Source organism: Sapajus apella, unplaced genomic scaffold (assembly GCF_009761245.1).
Source record: "Sapajus apella isolate SASKATOON/1434 unplaced genomic scaffold, GSC_monkey_1.0 scaffold28, whole genome shotgun sequence".
In the NCBI taxonomy this organism is placed as follows: Eukaryota; Metazoa; Chordata; class Mammalia; order Primates; family Cebidae; genus Sapajus; species Sapajus apella.
In genome coordinates, this window is record NW_022436968.1 from 5,836,336 (window position 1) to 5,858,705 (window position 22,370).

The window sequence follows — 22,370 nt, forward strand, 5'->3', positions numbered from 1 at the left end:
ACTTTGGCTTATTCTCAAAGATGCATGGATAAATGACCCTATTCTCCAGCATCAGCAAACCAAAACCTCTCTAAATTGGGAGAAAGAACTTGAATGTCCTGTGAAAGAAAGGCAAAAAGAGGGCTTGAAAAAGGGGGGGGGGGGGAAGGTAGTTAAGGGCGGTAGTTAAAACTGTAAAGCCCCTATCTCTACCCTCCAGACCACATCCCGACGGCATCCAGCTGCACCCACCCGTAGACCTTTGGGGCTCCTGATTGAGAGTACAGATACAGGGCACATATGCGTGGCTCCCTTCACTACTGGTTGTCACTGTGCCTTGAGCTCAAGCTGTGGAGGTTGGAGGTTCAATATGTAGCATCCACTCCCGTGATTTTGGTGAGATTGAGAAGGATAAGGTAACCGGCTGGCCAAAGGGGCTAGTATGCCCCAGGGGTTTCGCACAGCAGGAGAGAAACGAAGTCAACCAAGGCTAGAGTCTGGTGTTCTTTAGAGTCATTCACCTCCCCCTGCAGGAGGCCACCGAATGGCTTTATCTGGACAGGGACAGATCCAGAGATACAACTGGGATAACCGGTATTCCTGGTAAGCCTACCACTGGGGCATTTGGAGGTTAGGTGGGAAGGGACGCGCGCGTGGGGGCGGGGTGAGAGGGTACAGAAGGAGAGGGAATGATGGTGAAGGGCTTGTTAGGGCTGCAGCGTCCTCCTTGTGTCTCCAGGACGGATTTGGAGGACCCAGTTTGGGGACAGGGGTAGGTCTGTAACTCGCTGCGGGACTTCACTTTTGCAAGCCTCCGTCTGCTCCTCTGAAGAGGGCTGGACTCTGATCTTTGCGCTCCCTTCCTGCCCTTTGATTCTGGTTCTTTGAGGGAAGCGCTGCTATGCAGTCCGGGGAAGGAAAGACATTCTCTGCCGCAGGCGGTCCGGAATGGGAAGGCCAGGAAAGTGGCCTCTGTGGCATGAATTATATTTATTTAGATACTTGTATTAAAAAATTATTTTCATTAAAAAAGGAATCACCATCCTCCAAGCTCGTACTGGAGCTTGGCACTACGACCGTCCGGCGGCCGCCCTTTCCCTGAACCGCCAGGGAGCCGGTGCGCAGCGCTTTCTTCCAGCACCTGCCGCCTGGTTTCGCGCAGAACCTCCCGACACCGCCCCGCCGGCTCCACGCGCCTTCTCCCCTTCCCAGCCCCACCGCTGCCCCCCGGAGGGAGGGAAAACGCGGCGAGCGGAACGGGTCGAGGCGAAGGTCCCCGCAGCCCGCGCAGGGTGTCTGCGGCCGGTTGGACACTTGCGCCCCAGGCGGGCGACTCCTCCCGGGAAGGGCGTGGAGATGGCCCGGTGCGCAGGGTTGACGGGAGCCCGCCTCGCGCCGCGGGGACGCCCGGGCGGCTCTGAAGGGGACGGGGCGGCCCCAGTCGGCGGCGCAGGGAGCTCCGCCCCCGCCTCGGTATAAGAGCTGGGCCCGGCCCACCGCGGCGGCGGCGGCGGCGAGAGCTGGCTGGGGCGTCCGCTAGGCTCGGACGGCCTGCTGCGCCTCCCAACCCGCTTCCATAAGGCTTTGCCTTTCCAACTTCAGCTACAGTGTTAGCTAAGTTTGGAAAGAAGGAAAAAGGAAAATCCCCGGGCCCCTTTTCTTTTGTGGTTTGCCAAAGTCGTTGTAGTCTTTTTGCCCAAGTCTGTTGTGTTTTTAGAGGTGTTATCTCCAGCTCCTTGCACTCCTGTTAACAAGCACCTCAGCGAGAGCAGCAGCGAGAGCAGCCGCCGAAGAGCCAGCGGGGTCGCCCAGTGTCATGACCAGGGCAGGAGAACACAACCGCCAGAGAGGATGCTGTGGTGAGTGGCTTTGACCGAATGCGAGTGGTAGAAACCCAGGCTGGGCTTTGGAGACAAGCAGCTCTACACAGGTTCTGCAGGAATACGGCTCTGCTGTTAAGCATAGCTTTGTGAAAGATCCTTTGATTCATATTTGTGGACGTTAAGGAAGAAATGAAATTCAGGGTGTGGGAAAAGGGGCTTGCACATAGGCACGGTTGGAGTAGGCTGGGCAGTTTGGATTGCCTTGTGTAAAAAAAATGTTGAAACAAGTTTCTTCACTGTATGTGAAATGTGAAGTTGGGCAGTTATGGACTAGGTCATGCTGAATTTAAGTGAATGGTATTAAGTGAACAAATACCTCGGTTCATAGGTAACTTGATAAAACGTACGTGATGTGTCCCGCAATGTAGTTTTTAATAATCATGTTCTAATAAGATCAAAGGGATAAGCATTCTGCCCTCAGCTCATTAAGTGACTACGACCGCTTTTTATCTCCCCGCTTGTGTCTTTGCAGGATCCTTGGCCGACTACCTGACCTCTGCAAAATTCCTTCTCTACCTTGGTCATTCTCTCTCCACTTGGGTAAGTGAGAATGCACATTCTTACAACACAGTTGCGCAACGTTTTATTTCCTTTCGTTCCAGCCATTTGTATTAAGCCAACTACCAGTTTTGCCAAGCAGTTAAAGAAATAAATCATCCAAGTTCACATGCTTTAATGAAAACGTTATTTACACTGATGTTATTTCCCCATGAGTGTTAGTTAATGCAACTAAATTATCAGATCATCATAGTTTATATAGATAGACAACTATCCAGACAAGATTAACAAAGAAAGGAATATTTCCTTTGTTTTTAAATTGTATGTTGCATTAGTAGCTTTAGTAAATAGACATATCTGCTACATAAAATGGATGGATGTGTCATATACCTTCTCTTCACATTTTAAAATATTTTGTTTTCTTTTTTTGTTAAATTTAGTTCCAGCGTGTAGCACCATGAGAATACAATAGGTGGAGTGACTGACTTAGGCTAATAATAGCATTCTAAGATTAATTGAAACATAAATGACTCCCCAGAACAAATATCTGAGTGACAAAAATTCTGGTCTTTAAAAAATGTTATCTACAGTTAGATAATGTTTGGGGTATCCAAGGCTATCTTAAAAATTATCATCCAGTGAATATCAGTAATGGATTCACAGTTTTCCCTCTGACTTTCTAGGTAGTCTTGGAAGAGACCTAGTGTTTCTGTAGGTCTGGGCTCCTAAAATCCTCCCCAAAAAATAATAACCTAGAATGATGCTAGATGTATGTTTAATAATGATTAGAATCTTTAACATTAAACAATTATTATTTAAAAGCAATAAAACTGGCCATATTCTGTTCATGCCTCATATATATTTAACTAAAAAGAACTGTAAATAGATAAAATTTTGAGAGTAAATTTTTTAAATGTTATTTTCCTTTTACATTGGAAACTTCTATTGGATCATCCTTAAGACATGGATGGAAACCACTGTAAGAGGAAATCTATAGCCAATGCCTTTGAGAAATTGTTAAGCTACATTATTGGCTCTCTAGGAAATAGCAGTTTATAGATGACATTTTAGAAATGCAAGCTCCTATCTTACCAGTGGCTTTCGCAGAGATGACTCTGCAAATAGATGTAAACAAAGTGGAATTGGTGTGAGTTTAATTCCACAGCTGATAATGCTAAGTAGAAACCTAGAGAAACAACCCTTAATAAATCTAAAGCAATAGTTTGTTCCTCCAGCTTAATTCAATAAATATTAAGTATTAAAAACAGATGATGGAAATAGTATCTGAAATTCTCAGCCTGTGGTGTGGCCTAGCTCTTAGAGGAAGAAGATGCCTCACTTCCAAATACTGATTATGGTTTATGTGACCTTTGGTTAATAGGTTAGGAGGTCAGATTTGCCAGAAAACGAGTGGCACTGTGGTTGTTCCAGGAGGATATTTTGTCATGTTAATTAAAAGTCTCACAAGAAAGGTGACAGATGCTTATCCCAACTTTACAGTAAGTCAAGCAAAGGAAGTTCTCATGAGAAAGTAAACAGCAGCAACTACAACCATATAAGGTTTAGTGGATTTTTACTCCTTTCTACTGCAAAGGAGTGCAAAAGTGGAATGTCTCTAACACTAGGTAATTATATTTTTTGTGTTTTGTCTCTTATGTGGCACTCTGCCTGATTTTATTACGAAAAAATATTTATGTTTCTGTAGTGTGTATGTGTGCGCGTATGCATTTCCCTGCCCACCCTGCCAAATCATGAATTCCTATACAGTGAACATAGGGGCATTGGAGTAGAGGGTTCCTCAGGTTAGTTTTGTGTGAGGTTGAATGCCTTTTATTTCTGACTTCATTTTTATCTGCCAGTGGATCAATGCATTTTACTCTGTACTATCACAATACAAGGTAGTCTAAGAAGTGGATCCTGGCTAGGTGCAGTGGCTCATGCTTATAATCCCAGCACTTTGGAAGGCTGAGGCAAGAGTGTTGCTTAAGCCCAGGAGTCTGAGACCAGCCTGGGCAACATAGGGAGGCTCTGTCTCTGCAAAAAATTTAAAAATTAGCCGGGTGTCATGAGGCACACCTATAGTCCCAGCTGCTTGGAGGCTGAGGTGGAAGAATTGCTTGAACCCAGGAGTTTGAAGCTGCAGTGAGCTGTGATCACACCACTATACTCCAACCTGCGCAACAGAGCAAAACGCTGTCTCAAAAGACAAAAAAAAGAAGTGGATACTATTGTCAAGGAGCTTATAATACAATTTAGTATGAGCTTTAAAAGGAGGGGCCAGTTGCTTACATCTTATATCGTTATCTTATAGACTCTCCATTTAAACCACAGTATATCTGCCTTTCTTGTGCCCTTGCTTCCGACAGGCCTCACTTCTTTGCCCATGGAGGCCTTTGTCGCCACCAGCTCCATCCTGCTTTATATTTCCTCATAGCAGCACATGCCCTGTGCTAGATTTGGTTTTGGTCTCTGCTCACCGGAATGTGAGCTTGATGAAAACATGGACTGTGATTTTTGTGGGCTGCTGAAGCTCCAGTGCCTGCAAGTGTTAAGTACATAGTAGCCACTCAGTAAGTATTTATTGAGTGGATTAAGGACCATGATCATTCATTGACAGTTACTAGGTTTGCCTTCAGCTCTCAGTCCAGTGGGGGTACGTGGACACATAAACAGGTCATCCAAGTTTGGTAAGAATAGGTGGGAAGGCAAGAAATGGGTACTTGGCCAATATTTACGTAGACTTTACCCAATTCTTGGGCTTTTTGTAAGCATAGAATCTCTTGCTTCTTAAAGCCTAAACCTGTTGGAAATTGGGGTAATAGCAGCAATTTATTTCCCTCCATCAAAGAGGTGGTATGACACAAAAGAATAAGCAAGAGACAAAAATTTAATAGCATTTCTTTTGATGGCCTGCTTTAGAGGGCTCTAAAACAATTTAAAAAACAAGAGGAAGAAAAAAAGAAAGAAGCAACAGTATTAGAAAAGTGTTTCTTAACAGGTATGTTAAGAAAGAAAATTCACAGAGGCAGCCTATCATTTGGGACATTTATGTGTTGTTGTCTTTTCCTTGGGAGCTATTCAGAGGATTTGAGAGTAGAATAAAGTGCCTCCCCACTCCCCACCCCATTTTATTCTAATCAAATCTAAATTTGCTTTTCAGGTTAAAGATTAAGTAACAGTTCCACCCCCACTGCCGTTGTGACAATTCAGAATTACTCCAAACATTGCCAAATGATCCCCGGGGAGGTGGGGTGAGGGTAGGAAGAACAAAGTCATCTCTGGTTGAGAACTACTGGTCTACACTAAGTTTATTTTAAATGATTGCTAGCACGCATCAATTTTCAAATGTATAAAATTGTTATCTTGGCCTCATTAAATTTTTAAAATCATTTGACATGCCAGGATAGTATTTGCTTCTAATACATGGATATTTCATGAAGATGTTAACAGACTTTGGGAAGAACTAGGAGTATAAGTATTTCCATAGTGTAAATCTATGAGGCCTGGAATTTGGTTTCCTATAGTGATTCCCAGAGATAAGTTATGATGGAATATGGTTGTCCTCCTTAATGTTAATTTCAGAAGTCAGGGATGGAGCCTAAAATCTCATAATAAGGTCCATTATAGATTTTTGATGACATTAATTTGCCTAATTTACTTAAAAGTTTCTGTTAAATCACATTTCATGTAATGAACTCCAAAATTCCCTGTATTCTCTGGAGTTTGTGTGAAGAAATAAGTACTTTTTTTCTCCTTTCAAAACTCATCTGTATTAAAATGTTAATGTAACTACTTGCTTATGCAGTTAAATTTGTTTCTGACATCACTGTTTATGTGGTGCCAGAATTTGCCCTTGTTGCTCTCCTCTTTCTGATCACTCTGCTGTTTTATGACTTTCAAATTATGACTTTATGAAATCTCATAGGTTTTAGTATATTAGGAGTGGAGGAAACTTAGAGATCATATAGGCCATTCCTATCATTTTACAAATTGGGAAACTGGCTTTTTCTTGATGTTTAAGGTATATTAATGTTTGTGAATTATACTGTAATTGATTTCTGGTCAAAAGCAAATGACTTTATGCCTCTGCAATCAAGATAGGCAAATTCGAGGCCCCAGGAGAAAACTGGCACACAGGAGAAAATGTTTTATCTCAAAAAGCCATCTTGGGTCTGGAAATGGCATTTTTTTTTCTAGAATGACAAAGACAATGTACGGTTCATTAATATCATGCCTTTTCAAGTTTACTTAATATTTGGGCAAGAATATTTTCTATTGTGCTGGGATGAACAGTTTTAACACCTGATCGTTATTCAATCTAAGAGTAATTATTGACTTTGAAAGTCTCATAATGTAGCCAGGAAGTGCCCCTTTGATAAGGAAGCAAACTTCCTGAGTACAATAGACAAGAAACAAAAAATATTCCATCAAAACATTTTCTCTTCTTATTTAAGGGAGATCGGATGTGGCACTTTGCTGTGTCTGTGTTTCTGGTAGAGCTCTATGGAAACAGCCTCCTTTTGACAGCAGTCTACGGGCTGGTGGTGGCAGGGTCTGTTCTGGTCCTGGGAGCCATCATTGGTGACTGGGTGGATAAGAATGCTAGACTTAAAGGTGAGTGTTGTTATATAATTAAGCCCTTGTATCCATGAGAGCAATGCCTGAGCTACCTCCCTAACAAAAGAAACAACAAACTGAGAGAGCAAAAACCATGACCAACCCAGGGAATGTCTGCACACCACACCTGAGGGAGGAGGCCTTAGATGGCACCACCTCTGGATGGAGGGTCCCTTGGCTCCCACACACAGTTGGGATGCCTGGACATTGACCTAATATATATTTTTTTATTCTTTGGCTATTCATACATTTTATATGTTAATGATTAACCTTGTAGCACTTTTCTGAGAACCATGTTAAACATTAAAAGTTTGCTTAACTTGGGCTTCCTTTCTAACTATGACTTGCACTGGAGTCCCTTTAGTGTGCTGTTCCAGAGACAGCTGTAACATCTGTTCTTTGGTTACTATATGTACGAGTGTATGTAAGGGAATTGAAAACTATAGATTCAAGGGAGAACAGTTGAGCCTGGATCAAAAAGAGCTGAATTACAAATTTTGTAGAGAAAAAGAAGAAATAATAATATATTGATCTTTATTCTAAGCATTAGTACTGAAATCATGTCATTTTATACGGGAAAGAAAGTAATTGAGCAACTAAATTATCTAGAATATAAGGGAAATATGGATAATCATTCTGGGTAAATTTTCTTGAATTGCTCAATGCCAAGACCTTACCATATCTGACTTAGATGATGGCGAAAAATTGAGGTGTCATTCTTTCAGTGCAGGATGACTGCTTCTAGACACAGAGCAACAGGATTATCAAATTCCAGGACGTGATGCTACTAGGACAATAGTCAAGATAAACATGTTTCTGCTTTTAGAATGAGTAGACCAGAACTCATATAGAAAAAAGTTCTGTAACCTAGAAAAAAATTTACTTATTTGCATCATTATACATAGAAACACAGGAATATTATACACAGAAACCTTTAATAATTTTTGAGCACTGCAATCATAGATTAGGAAAGAATATTGAATTGGATGAAGAAAAGTGGGGTAGGATAACAATTTCCCACTTATCCTGTATAATTGACTCATATATTACTCTTTACGAAATATTTTCCTGATACCTCTAGGCTGAGTTTGCCATTCCTTTCTCTGTGTTTCCCTGAGGCTTTGTTAACACCTCTGCTGTTGCACTTATATAGATACAATTATCTGTTCACATATCTTTTCTTTTTCTGTTCTGTAGGGTCCTGAAAGCTCAGAACCTTATTCAGTTGACATCTAATCCTTATCCAGTGAATGAACAGATGAACGAATTAATGAATTATATGTTGGGATTTTATTTCAGACTGCTTTCAGAAAGTGTTTATTTTGTCTTGGGTCTTTGATATGACCTTCCAAGCGAGGATGAACTATATTATCCTTGAAGACAAGAGCTGTAATTATCCCTTACATATAGAACTTTATATTTTCCAAAGTGCTTTCATAAGTATTTTATTTGAGCATCATTATGACTCTATAGAGTAAGGAAGACAGGTATTACCATCCTCACCTTCTAGATGCAAGCATAAGAGACATTAGGTATCCTGCCCTAGATCATTTATCTACTGAGTGGCAGAAAAAAGGCTACCAGGTATCTTTATCTGTCCTTACTCCAGTGCTTTATCTATATGGGTGCCTCGTGTTAAGAGAATTGCCATCTGAGATGGAAGGGGTAGCTTAGAATTTCGTAGCAATGGCAAATAGCATTAGTATACCAAAAGAAATACACTGCTGCTTTGTTCTTGGCAAATTTTTGTGTGTCTTTCCTATTTATCTATACCATATTATCAGATTCAGCCTGCCACATAGGAGGTTGTGGATTTCATAACTTCCTCTTTAACCTCCTACATGTTCTTGTTTTAGCTGAAGCAACAAAAAGCTGAAATATGGATCATATCTATATCATACTACAGCTCTGTTTATGTTCAGCTTTCAAGAAGATAAACTAAATGAAAATGTGGTCATTATGACAGACTTCAGTGAACAGAAAAACTTGTACTTCATTTTGTTTGCATGTTTACTGGTCTGGTGTGATCCTCTGGGTCATATTGGGAGTAGTTGGGGCAGGATTGACTTCAGAAAGGTTTTCTTTTATCTTGTAATTATTATGTTGTGCATTAATACAGTAGAACAATGATGTGAGGATAAGAACAGTCCCACTGACACATTTTGATGTAATGAACACTTTGTTTTATCCTCTGCACAGTGGCCCAGACCTCGCTGGTGGTACAGAACGTTTCAGTCATCCTGTGTGGAATCATCCTGATGATGGTTTTCTTACATAAACACGAGCTTCTTACCATGTACCATGGATGGGTTCTTGTAAGTTCTCAATGAGATTCTTCATGACAGAAAATTGAATACCTGGTAATAGTAAAAAATGAAAATACTTTTAAGGCTAGGGAGTATCTTTTTTTTTTCTTTTGGTAGATGTGACCTTTTAATATTGATTTCTGTGTCTACTGTCAAATCCCCTATAGTTTGTTTTGTTGTTGTTTTGCCCACAACAGGCACTTATTAAGTATTGCTTGAATTTAAATTTTGTCCTATTGGTTTTTAATGGCATTTCTAAGAGTTTACTATAGAATTCAGTTGTTTGTTTTCAGCTTTTTAGTGACCTATACTTTGTTCATGCTATTTAAGAAATGTTATTCATATGATTGTGTTCCTCCAATAATAATTGTTACTTCTGTTTGGGAATGTCAACTAGATAGCTTTTCATATTGTGATTTCATAAGAGCTTGATGGAAAAGAGGAGAGAGATGGAGTGTGGTAGAAACAATGCATTTGGTGTCATATTGAAACTTTTTATGTATATTTGGATTGATATTACAGAGTTACAAAGCCGGGTAGGACTTTAGAAATCTTTGAGTCTATTCCTTTCATTTTGTTGAAAAAATTAAGACAAAGTGACGTTAGTTGATTGCTTATTGTCATGCAACTAGAAAGTGTCAGAACTCTGACTTAAATCAGGTGTTCTCAATTCTCCTTCAACATTCTTTTCAAAGGCAATATTTGTGGGAGAAATGATCGAAACCACCACTGTCTTAACATTTTATGATAACTATTCACATGACTATCATAATTTTTGTATTATGTATAGTACAGATGATAAAGATGATATGGATTAGGACATTATGCCCCTTAACTTGACTGCTGGTTTTCATTGTTTCATATGTATGAAGTAAAATTATTTCTTGTAAATGAAATTAAAATACTTTTTTTAATTATTCCACCAAAGACCATTTTAAACTACATTGTTTAATGTCGTATGTACAGTGTGGTGAACTGACATTATAACTCAATTTTTTCTTGTCATTCTTTAGACTTCCTGCTATATCCTGATCATCACTATTGCAAATATTGCAAATTTGGCCAGTACTGCTACTGCAATCACAATCCAAAGGGATTGGATTGTTGTTGTTGCAGGAGAAGACAGAAGCAAACTAGCAAGTAATTTGGTTTTCTCTTTCAATTAAATGGGCATGTTAGGATTCACTTTAAATCAGTGGTGATAAATGAGGCTGTAAGCCTTTTATTTTTGTTCTGGATATTTTTTTTAGGAACCATAAATTGAAAGCATACTCTCTTACCTTATTGTCAGTTTTAGTGCTAAGATTTATCCCTGTTATGAAGTTAACTTATAGGGTAGCTAACTTCTCTTTTATCCTACCCAAACTTGGCAAATGGAATAACTTTTTCTTTCCTTTTTTTTTAAAAAGAAAATTCAATCAACTTTCTAAATGTTAATACTTAGAACAGTGAAAATCTGACATGAAATTTTACTGGTCATACCTATGAATGTTATTACTGGTGCTTATCAATCATACAGACATTATTTTTCTCTAAATGGAAAGAACTTAATTGTAGAAGAGACTCTAGAAGTTAATTTCTTCTAACTTAAAGTTATAATATATAACTTCTATTACATTATGTACAATGTAATATAATTGCTGTTACAAATACCAAATAAACAGAAGATAGAATGCAGTTTTTAAGAAGCTTACCATCTTAGTTGCTCATTGGAAATATAAACAAGTGGTCAAAGAAAATCTGAAGAATGCTTACAAAGCAACGTGTCCTATTCCGTCAATATTACTTAGGCTCAGAATAACCTCCCTTGTTCATTATTCCCTGCCTTCCCCTCATAAGACACACAGATACAATTTGGACTGATAATTACGCAGGGTAAAGAAGGAAGGGTACACCTACCTACCTGTCAGATCAGCTGATGCATCTCTGCTGATTACTGAGATAATGGGTGTAACAAATGCATTGCCTAACTGTCCTGACAGACGAGTAAACCATTCTTGATGACTTAAATGGCTTATCCCAGGATACAGAAGGCAAGATTATGTGCTGGGGTTAGCAGGCAGCTTTGTTTGGACTATTTGGTTTAAAAAAAAAAAAAAAAGAAAGAAAGGAGGGGTGAGTGAAGGAGAACAAAGTCTGTGGAAGGTCTAGAAGAAGAATTTGTCTGAATCATCACTTTGTGGTAGCAGTATTATCATTGAGTTAGAAATTCCACAGTGATTGATTTAAAGGATGGTGTGTGTTTAAGATGAGTTTAACATGTGTGAATCTGTATCACAGGAAATTCTCTCGAGCTAAAATCATGATTCTCATTTACTTTTCTTCCTGTGATCATTTATAATAAGGAATAATTTCATGTCTTTTTTGTCACATTGAACTAGATAAGGCTTTGTCCTTATTTTTTTACTTTCTCTTTTTTAACACACTATTTAAAACATGTAAAATATATCCATGTTTTAAAATTCAAAGGGTACAAAAGGATATATTTTGACAATAGATCACATATATATCTGTTGGAATATATTTAGAGGAAAATGTTGGCTTTCACAATGATTTTTCTTTAATTTGTGCAGCAGCCATAGATAAAATGAAAATAAAATGATTTTATTTTACTTAACTGATCTTAACTAACTTGACCCTGTAAAGTCTGAAATATGAAAAAGAAAGTTAACCAGAATCTTTAACTTATCCATATATATACACACAAACCTCCCACATCACTCTGTGGGATTTTGCTATGAAGTGACATCCAAGAACAACAAAAATACGACTGGTCATTTTTCAGCTGTCTCTCTTTATATTATGAATTATTGCAGAGTAGAAGAATCTAGGCAGTCTTTTTCTAACTTTCTGAAGTTTTTTAAGTGTAGGAAAGGACGTGAGATGTTTGTTGAACTCTTGTCCACTCTATGTTAACTTTTATTAAGTGGTGCTCCTTCACAGCCAGCCAGCAGTGTGGGCTGGTGGACAAGTGAAGGAAAACTTTCTGCATGTTTCAAAACAAGAAACAGAAACTTCTTTAGTTCTGAAGGTCAGCAAGTGTCTCATTATGGATTTTTTCTGCCATTTCTGCTATTGCAGAGTTAAAGGAGAACAGAGGAAAAGGAGGAGGATGAAGGAAAAATGGGAGAAAGAAGGGGGAAAGTACATCTAGAAGGGACTCCAGCTGCTGCCCTGGGTTCCTGTGAGGTTGTATCTCTGTACACAGACCCATCTACTCCAGCCAGGAATGATTTGTGTTTATGCAGGCTGATTTTTGGAGTTTCTTTTGAGGATCACTCTTTATTAGTATCTTCTGAAATTTTTCTTGCCCATCATTCTAAAAAATAGTCTGCTAGTTAGCTTGATCAAGTATGGCAGATAAATTCTGTGTTTGTGCAGTATTGATTAAAAATTGGTTTCATATATGAAGTAGACAAACCTGCTAGCAAATTAAAATTTTTTTTTCTATGAAATGTAATACACCTTTTATAATAGAAGTGGTTATTTAATGTTATGTTCTGTGCCACAGCTGTATCTGAGAACAGTTAAATTGGAATCAAATGAACACATAATTGTGTGCTTCTGTAAGACTATAAATTGGTAAAGAACATATATTTGCATATTCATAAGACTGGTAGCCTGCTACCAGTAAAATGATTGTCTTAAAAAAAAATCCATTCTGCATCAGAAAAATAAAAGCTGTTTTCTAATATACCATTTCTACTGACACCTACATGTTATTGACATCCTAAGTACAATGGAAAAGATGGAAATTGGTGACATTGGGAAGCTCTATGAGCTCTTGAAAACTGAAGTGGGGAAAGAGTAAGAAATAATTTTAACTAAAACAATTTGTTGTCGTTGTTGTTCTGAGACTTTAAGCTTCAAGTATATATTTTCTTTAGTCACTTGCTCTTTGGATTCCAATTATCAAGTTATTTGGATGAATTCCACACTTCTCTGTTGGCATATGAGTTGGAAACTTACTAGTTAGTGGGAGGCAGACGGTAATGAAGTCTCTGCAGAGGCGGTTAAGTGTAAGATCAATGAAGGCTACCTTTGCCTTTCAAGTGAAAGGTTAAATATGTCAAAGTTCCCTTGTTATCATATATGTATTATATACTCATAGGACTAATTGGAAAGCAATTGAGAACCAGGAAGAATTACAAAGGAATAAAGGCAATTTTCTGTTAATGTACTTCTTTGTCACGTATTGTTTTTCCCTTAAGGTAACTAACCCAAATGATTGTTTAAGACTTGTCTCACAAATTTCACTCTGTTCTGTGACAGCGAATGAGAAAGTAGATCACTTTCTTTTTGTTCTAAAACTTTTGGTTTTAGTTATTTTTATTATTTTTTTTTTAACTGACACATATTATTATGAGGTACACAGTGATGTTGTGATACTTATAGTGTATAGTGATGAGATGAGATGGAGATACATCTTCATCTCAAACATTTATCATTTCTTTGTGTTGGACATTTCTTAACTTCCTTTTTATTTTGTCCTCTACCCTGACTCAGGTATACATTCCCATAGTCAAACTCTAGACCTTGTTATCACCACTAAATTCTCTCCTCCCATAATCTCAGTCTTGGGCATCCGTATCTTGAAAAACCACCTTCTTCTGTCTTTCCAGCAACTTCTTCACTACCAAAGCCTCAACAATCCATCAATGTGATTGGCTCCTACAAACCATTCATTCTACTGCCTTTTTACCGTCCACGACCTCTCTCTTGTCTCTTTCTTACCCAGCTTAAATTTCAAGGCCAGTCATGATTATATGATCATCTCCTGGTATATACCCTCAGCTCAGTTGGCCCCCTCTCCTTTTGTCACTTTTGTTTGGTAGAACTATGGCTAAATCCAACTCTCCACAGTAGAGCATGGCCGGAAAAAAAACACATGACCTTGCTTAGTATTCTCACTTGAGGTTCACAGCCACAGAGTTGGTCCTTTCATGCTTCCAGATAATCACACTTTTTTCTCTGATTCTCTTCTTCTGTACTTTCCTAGAGGACCATTTCACAGTTGTTTCTCCTCTCTCATCACACGTTCAGGTCCTTCTCCCCATCCTTATTTTCATCGGTGGGACCTGGCTTTGTACTTTGCTGAGAAAATGGAGGAAATGAGAAGAGAGCTTCCATGTGATTCTACCATAATATCTCTTTTCTTACCTGTACCTGGCCTCCACTCTTGTTACTATTGATGAATTGTGTTCCTGTCTAAGAACAACTCCTCCGTTTATGCAGTAGATTCAGATTACATCCCCTATCTACTGTATCATTTCAGGCAGCACTTAATCATGCTCTAATTTTGTTCCTCTTAAAAATCCCTATCTTTACCACACTTCCTTCTCTGCTACTCTATTTCTTTGTTCTTCTTTTTGGCAAAACATAAACAAAGGACTTGTCTATTTCCAGTTCTGTTTTTTGGGCAGTACTTTGCTTTCCATAAGGCCATGCGAAGCATTCACATTGTGTTCCAGAATATGACTCACTGAAAATACAAATGGTGTGCCCTAGGGTTGGCACTAGTCTCTTAAATCAGTTTTATTCAGGCATTGCTCTTATTGGTCTCCTTTTTTTGGGGTCCCCAGAATCTTTCATGTGACCAAGGTAGTGTTTCTCCTCAGTGCTTCTCTTTGCTCTGATGCTCTGTTTTTCAGTGAGTCCTTCTCATACCTTGCCTTATTTAGAACATTCCCCTGAGCACTCTCTGCCCTTTTTCTGTATTACTTTTTACCATAGTATTTGATAAACATCTGACATATGCAATATATGTATATGTGTGTGTACATATAAATATATACAAGCATATACACACACATATATATACAAGCATGTGTGTGTGTATATATATGTATATATGTGTATACACACACACACACACACTTTTGTTGATTTATTGTCTTTCTTTTCCTGTGAGAATGTAAACTCCATGAAGACGGGGAAGGATATTAGTTGTCTTCTTTATACTGTTAAGAATTGTTGAGAATGATGCCTAGCTTATAATAGGCATTTAACATACATTTGTTGAAAAAAAATGTAGAGTCACTATTGTATTCATTTTAAAACCTGTTAGTCTGATTTATGCAATCCCAAGAAAATTGTCATTTTTGAGGCAAATATAGTGGGACTTTACCCAAACAACAAATTTTTTTTTAACAAAATGATTTTCTTACAAATGTGCTTTTAGAAAATAACATTTTAGGAATTTATACTCTTGGTTTACAGCTTTGTATTGTGTAAATGGGCAGTCTGTCTTTGATGGGTTTGCACATTTACCTGCCTCTTTCACCTGCCTCTCTAGATATGAATGCCACAATTCGAAGGATTGACCAGTTAACCAACATCTTGGCCCCAATGGCTGTTGGCCAGATTATGACATTTGGCTCCCCAGTCATTGGCTGTGGTTTTATTTCGGGATGGAACTTGGTATCCATGTGCGTGGAGTACTTTCTGCTCTGGAAGGTTTACCAGAAAACCCCTGCTCTAGCTGTGAAAGCTGCTCTTAAAGAAGAGGAAACTGAATTGAAACAGCTGAATTTACACAAAGGTAAACTAAACACAGTGATTACTCCTTTTATTCTCATGTTCAGACCTTAAATGTTGGTGAAGATCAAAACTATTTTGAATTTGTATCAGGTTTTATTACCAGTGAGGGCCGGATGAGGTTAAATATATCACTATGGTAGATGAGGCAAGAACAGGTTTTTGAGGATCTGGAGGAAAACTCTGGGTTGAATCTGGTGGGGTTGGAATGGGTCCCCTGGCCCTCTTCCTTGATGTGAGCAGTAGTCATAGAGGTTCAATTAGTTGAGAGGTGGCTGGGCAAAGCTAAGTTATAGGACAGGGAAAAAAGTGGGGAAAAAAAAAGATATCGAGAGAATCCCTTGAAGTCTGTGAGGAGGGAGTTATGTGGTCATTTGCAGGACAGTAGAAGAGAGTGAGGACACAAGCTGGGTACTTCACAGAGAAGAGGAAATTGGGCTTCTGGCTAAATGGAATCTTCTACCCAGCTCTGCAGGGACCTAGAAAATAACATGCTGTGTTTTCTAAGATAATTTTTATATTTTATCTGGTGAGTTTTCCTGCTGTTTACTTTGGTGTGAGTATAATTCCTAAGAGCAAGAGAGAGAGAGAAAAGAAAAGAGGGACAGATCAATAGTATTTTGTTTATTTAATAAAAATGCACTGGATGATTATTCCTTGCCTGTAATTCTTAAATTATTAGTAAAAGAAAATACATTTTATAATGTATAACCAAGGGTACCCTTGAGGGAGGGGAATAGGAGAAGGAAAAAGTACTATTAATAATTGGCTTTTATCTCCACATCTCCTTCCCAACAAAATAATGTTACCTTTTATTAACAGATACTGAGCCAAAACCCATGGAGGGAACTCATCTAATGGATGTGAAAGGCTCTAACATCCATGAGCTTGAACGTGAGCTAGAGCCTACTTGTGCCTCCCAGATGGCTGAGCCCTTCCGTACCTTCCGAGATGGATGGGTCTCCTACTACAATCAGCCCGTGTTTCTGGCTGGCATGGGTCTTGCTTTCCTTTATATGACTGTCCTGGGCTTCGACTGCATCACCACAGGGTACGCCTATACTCAGGGACTGAGTGGTTCAATCCTCAGTATTTTGATGGGAGCATCAGCTATAACTGGAATAATGGGAACTGTGGCTTTCACTTGGCTACGTCGAAAATGTGGTTTGGTTCGGACAGGTCTGATCTCAGGATTGGCACAGCTTTCCTGTTTGATCTTGTGTGTGATCTCTGTGTTCATGCCTGGAAGCCCCCTGGACTTGTCCATTTCTCCTTTTGAAGATATCCGATCGAGGTTCATTCAAGCAGAGTCAATCACACCTACCAAGATACCTGAAACCATTACTACAACTGAAATACACATGACTAACGGGTCTAATTCTGCTAATATTGTCCCGGAGACAAATCCTGAATCTGTGCCCATAATCTCCGTCAGTCTGCTGTTTGCAGGCGTCATTGCTGCTAGAATCGGTAAGAAATCTTTTGTATTTTAATGAACTAAGTATGAACTAAAGTGTCTTTCTGTAATGTGGGTTCAGAGAATCCATTAATAATCATGTGAAATGTTCCCCAAATATTAATTTAAGCAAAATACACTATTAATTGTGAAATTATTTTCTGTATTTGTACTTTATATTTATTTTTTGTTGTACATTTTATAGTTTGAAAACCTGTACTTGTTACCTTATCATGTACGTATACTTAAAACATGGTTCAGACTTGAAAATTTTTTCTAAATGAGTATCTTAAATGTTACTTTTTTTTTTTTTTTTTTTTTTTTTTTGAGACAGGATTTTGCTCTGTTACCGAGGCTGGAGTGCAGTGGCACAATCACAGCTTATTGCATCCTTGATCTCCTGGGCTCAAGCAATCCTTCTGCCTCGGTCCCCCAAGTAGCTGGAACTACAGCCATGCACCACCATGACCTGCTAATTTTTGTATTTTTGTAGAGATGGAGTTTGCCATGTTGCCAAAGGTGGTCTTGAATTCCTGAGCTCAAGCAATTATTTTTTAAATGTAATTTAATTTATAAAAGATATTAGCTATATCAATTATACTGCCACCTAGTAGAGTCTTGATATTGCAACAACCCTAACAAAGAAACTGTAGTTTAGTGACTATTCCCGTGGGACAACACTAAAAAGGTAATATTTCTGGCTTTAATAGAAGATGTGAAAGTAGGAAAAAAAATTCTTCAAAGGTTTTCTGTAGCCGATGTGTACTTACACAGTTTGCCACACAAATGGGTTTTACAGCCCTGGAAGGAAACATAATGTAAAGACTTCTTGCAAAGCAAAATTTAAGTAATCATTAATAGAGTACTGCTGAATTATCTCTGACTGAATTCACTCTTAAAATGAAATTGTATTTATCTTGTGATACAAAGCAGTTCATTAATTTATTGGAGATATTAATTTCCAAGCAAGACAGCTTTATTGTATGGGCTTTAGAACTCTAGCAGTAATGTAACAATGGTTTAAAGTTTCCTTACACTTGGCTGGGTGTGGTGGCTGATGCCTGTAATCCCTTGGGAGGCCAAGGTGGGTGGACCTGAGGTCAGGAGTTCAAGACCAGCCTGGTCAACATGGTGAAACCCCATCTCTACAAAAATACAAAAATCAGCTGGGCATGATGGAGGGTGGCTGTAAGCCTAGCTACTCGGGAAGGTAAAACAGGAGAATCACTTGAACCCAGGAGGCAGGGGTTGCAGTGAGCCGAGATTGCACTACGGCACTTCAGCCTGGGAGAAACAGCAAGATTCCATCTCAAAAATAAATAAATAAATAAATAAAGTTTCCTTATACTTCAACCATAACCATATATTAGGTCATTTGAAACTTTAAAAATAATCGTACTTATACTATAATAGGATTTATTATGTCTCTGATTTCAAAGTTTTGTTTTTGTAGTATGAATAGTCACAGAAAAACAGAACTAAGAAGTTCGTAGATTAGACTTCTTTTTCTCTGATGACTGTAAAAATCATTTATTGAGGCATTAATAACCAAATATTTTTTATGAAAAATAATTCTCTAAGGCAAGGCTATGATATATATAAGGTGACTTAAAGGCAGTTGGGCTAAAATCTGTATTTTGCATGTGTCAACAGATTTTAATCTGTAATTTGAAATGTATGCCTATAACCTAAAATCTAATCTTTTAAAAAATATTTTATTATAGGTCTTTGGTCCTTTGATTTAACTGTGACACAGTTGCTGCAAGAAAATGTAATGGAATCTGAAAGAGGCATTATAAATGGTGTACAGAACTCCATGAACTATCTTCTTGATCTTTTGCATTTCATCATGGTCATCCTGGCTCCAAATCCTGAAGCTTTTGGCTTGCTCGTATTGATTTCAGTCTCCTTTGTGGCAATGGGCCACATTATGTATTTCCGATTTGCCCAAAATACTCTGGGAAACAAGCTCTTTGCTTGCGGTCCTGATGCAAAAGAAGTTAGGAAAGAAAATCAAGCGAATACATCTGTTGTTTGAGACAGTTAACTGTTGCTATCCTGTTACTAAATTGTATAGAGCACATGTGCTTATTTTGTACTGCAGAATTCCAATAATTGACTGGGTATTTCTCTCTTTTACCACAGCTGTGCCTTGAGGACTAAAAGCGATTTAGGAAACCTAAGTCAGCAGAAATGAGCTGGTTAATTTCCCTATGTTTAGGCATGGAAAAAAAATTGGAAAAGAAAAACTCAGTTGAAATACAGAGACTATAATGATAACACTGAATTCCCCTATTTCTCATGAGTAGATGCAATCGTACATAAAAGGGTGGTTAGTCACGTGAGTTCAGTTATCCTTCGGCAGATTCTTATCTGTACCAGAATTCAGATATGTCAGTTTTCTGTAAAACTCACTCTTGTTCAAGACTGGCCAATTTATTTTTTTGCATCTCAGTTATATTTTAAAAACAAATTCTTTAAGTATGAAGACTAAATTTTGATAACCAGTATTATCCTATTGATCTTAAGGTATTTACATGTATGTGGAAAAAGAAAATACTTAACTAGAATTCTCTAATAAGGTTTATGGTTTAACTTAAAGAGCACCTTTGTATTTTTATTATCAGAAGGGGCAACATATTGTATTAAGCATATGTAGCACTTCAGAGCATGGTTATCATGTAAGCTGCAGGTAGAAGCAAAGCTGTAAAGTAGATTTATCACATGATGACTGCATACAGACTTCAAATATGTCAATAGTTTGGTCATAGAACCTAGAAGCCAGAAGCTACACAGAAGGGCAAGAATCCTACTTTAACGCATGTTACCATCATTAGTGATCTCTGTCTAGAACGTGGGGCCTTCAGTCTGACAAGTTACATGTAGAAAGCCCACACTTGTAAAGATTTTGTTTCATAAATCATTTGATTTATTTTTTAACACTCTCAGGTAGAATATTTTTATTTTTACTGTTTTATACCCAGAAGTTATTTCTACATTGTTCTACAGCAAGAATATTCATAAAAGTATCCCTTTCAAATGTCTTTGAGAAGAATAGAAGAAAAGAAAGTTTGTATATATTTTTAAAAATTGTTTTAAAAGTCAGTTTGCAACATGTCTGTACCAAGATGGTACTTTGCCTTAACCGTTTATATGCACTTTCATGGAGACTGCAAAATGTTGCTATGAGCACTTTCTTTATCCTTGGAGTTTAATCCTTTGCTTCATCTTTCTACAGTATGACATAATGATTTGCTATATTGTAAAATCTTTGTAAAAAAATTTCTCTATAAAAATATTTTAAAAATCTTAAATTCTTTTTCCTGAATTCTGTTCCCCAATTATTTAACAAGGTTTTTGTTACAGAACATCTGTTTTGGATAACATGTTTTTCTCTGTAAAGGGCTACAGTGTCACGGTTTTTAGTCTTATCTCCCTGTTCACATTTCTGGTTCATGGTGGCCTGGATAAAATTGTAGTAAACATGAGGCCCAGCACTCTTTCTTTGACCTTGAATATGTTACACTAAGCTCTTTTAAGTTCTCACTTCCGTGTTCCCTTCTGTTCATTGGAGATGATGGTATAAACCAATCCTACCTACCTTTCAAGTTTCCTGATTGAATCAAATAAGAGAAGCCATGTGGAATCATTTTGTGACCTACAAGACACGGTAGCCTTTTTACTAGAGGTTGACCTTAGTAATGAGGGGAGCAGAGGATAGATGCCTGCTGGCTCTAGAGAAAATAGAACTACATTCTACATAAAGGAAACTTTTACTGGGAATTGATCTAAACTGTGATCAGTCCTAGGGATGCAGATTGTACTCAGACATAGTCGATCAGAGTCTCCTTTCCTTTCTCCTAAAATTGGGACCTTGAGAGCATTTGGCATCACCCTGCAGCTTCTGATCTGCTCATGATGTCTGTGCAAACTAGATGCCTGTTAGGTTTGGCTGCTGTCTTGAACTAGCTGTCTGCTCCCTCCCACAGGGGTCAAGCCTGGGCTTAGAGATCTGTCCTGAGTGTTTGCAGCTGTAACTGAAGGCCTATAACCTTGAAAAATGAATAGAACCATATTAGCAAGGGGAGGCTTCAACTCCTAATATGGGCATTTTGTCAGTCTGTGCACCTAGAGAGAGAGGCCCTGTGTAGGAAGAAGGAGCAGGGAGCTGAAGTGTTAACAGGAACTTTTACAGCTGCTGCCCTTACCTTTGTAGACTAGGGCTTAGAGCAGGAAGAGGAAGGATGTGGAAAAGAAACACTGCTGGTCTGGACAGCCTTTGTTGTTTACTTCCTCAGACTATGGAAGCAGGGCAGGGGTAGGTGCTGTGTGGCTGTGTCATGGGGATACTTCTAAATATGGGGTCAAACTCAACTGCAGAGCCAATTAGTTCACAAAAATGAAGTAGATTTAGAAATAGGAAAATATTTATTTAACATGTAATTGCATTTTACAAAATTACTTAATTTTGTTCCCACTTAAAAACAAATTCATTACGTTATTTTCCTGCTTTTCTCTATTGCATGCAGCCTTCTCATGGTTATTAAGTTGAGTCTTTCAGCATAGATACTCTTTGTTTGCATAGGAAACACAGGTAAATCATCTTCATTTCTACAAAGAAATATTCCCCTTTTTTGGAAACATCTTGCCTGCTTGATTTTTTTTTTCATTTTCCCCTACCCTTTAAGAAAATAAGAGCGTAAATAAGAAGTTACTTTCCTGTTTCCTGTAAGACAAAAGACAGTGCAAGAGCCATGCACATGGCCCTGGCAGTCCTATTGGGGTTGTAATAGGGTGTATCCAGGCTCAGGGGTCAGCTATAAGCACTCCCCATTGCCATGCTGAAATGTGGGTCCTGCGTTGTCAGATCTTTTGATCTTCAAAGAGGAGCTGGGGGTTCTGGAATCTCCAAATTTTTTTTTGTTTGTTTTTTGTTTTTTGAGATGGAGTCTCTTACTCTGTCACCCAGGATGGAGTTCAGTGGCACCATCTGGGCTCACTGCAACCTCCGCCTCCTGGGTTCAAGAAATTCTTGTGCCTCAGCCTCCTGAGTAGCTGGAGGCTAATTTTTGTAGTTTTAGTAGAGATGGGGTT

The 22,370-nt window shown here is 38.4% G+C and overlaps 1 protein-coding gene across 3 annotated transcripts; it reads left to right on the forward strand.

Moving 5' to 3' along the window:
* The first annotated feature begins 1,384 nt into the window (after nucleotides 1-1,384).
* On the forward strand, nucleotides 1,385-20,590 carry SLC40A1 (solute carrier family 40 member 1). Of its 3 annotated transcripts, XM_032292667.1 has the most exons (9): nucleotides 1,436-1,838; nucleotides 2,335-2,402; nucleotides 3,861-3,985; nucleotides 6,815-6,974; nucleotides 9,177-9,292; nucleotides 10,297-10,423; nucleotides 15,579-15,824; nucleotides 16,643-17,290; nucleotides 19,001-20,590. In XM_032292667.1, exons 4-9 carry the CDS (start codon nucleotides 6,824-6,826, stop codon nucleotides 19,312-19,314), a joined length of 1,602 nt encoding a protein of 533 aa, XP_032148558.1. In that variant the 5' UTR covers nucleotides 1,436-1,838; nucleotides 2,335-2,402; nucleotides 3,861-3,985; nucleotides 6,815-6,823; the 3' UTR covers nucleotides 19,315-20,590. The 3 variants fall into 3 exon arrangements, with proteins under 3 accessions (XP_032148557.1, XP_032148558.1, XP_032148559.1); XM_032292666.1 differs by lacking the exon at nucleotides 3,861-3,985 and having other exon boundaries at nucleotides 1,385-1,838; XM_032292668.1 differs by lacking the exons at nucleotides 3,861-3,985; nucleotides 6,815-6,974.
* The last annotated feature ends 1,780 nt before the right edge of the window (nucleotides 20,591-22,370 follow it).

What these genes read in the sequence shown, in the direction of transcription:
- SLC40A1 (XM_032292666.1), top strand. Translation starts at nt 1,796, where the DNA reads ATGACCAGGGCAGGAGAACACAACCGCCAGAGAGGATGCTGTG. An exon ending in TAAGAATGCTAGACTTAAAG is followed by an intron (nt 6,975 to 9,176) that starts GTGAGTGTTGTT and finishes TCCTCTGCACAG; the next exon opens with TGGCCCAGACCTCGCTGGTG. An exon ending in TGTACCATGGATGGGTTCTT is followed by an intron (nt 9,293 to 10,296) that starts GTAAGTTCTCAA and finishes GTCATTCTTTAG; the next exon opens with ACTTCCTGCTATATCCTGAT.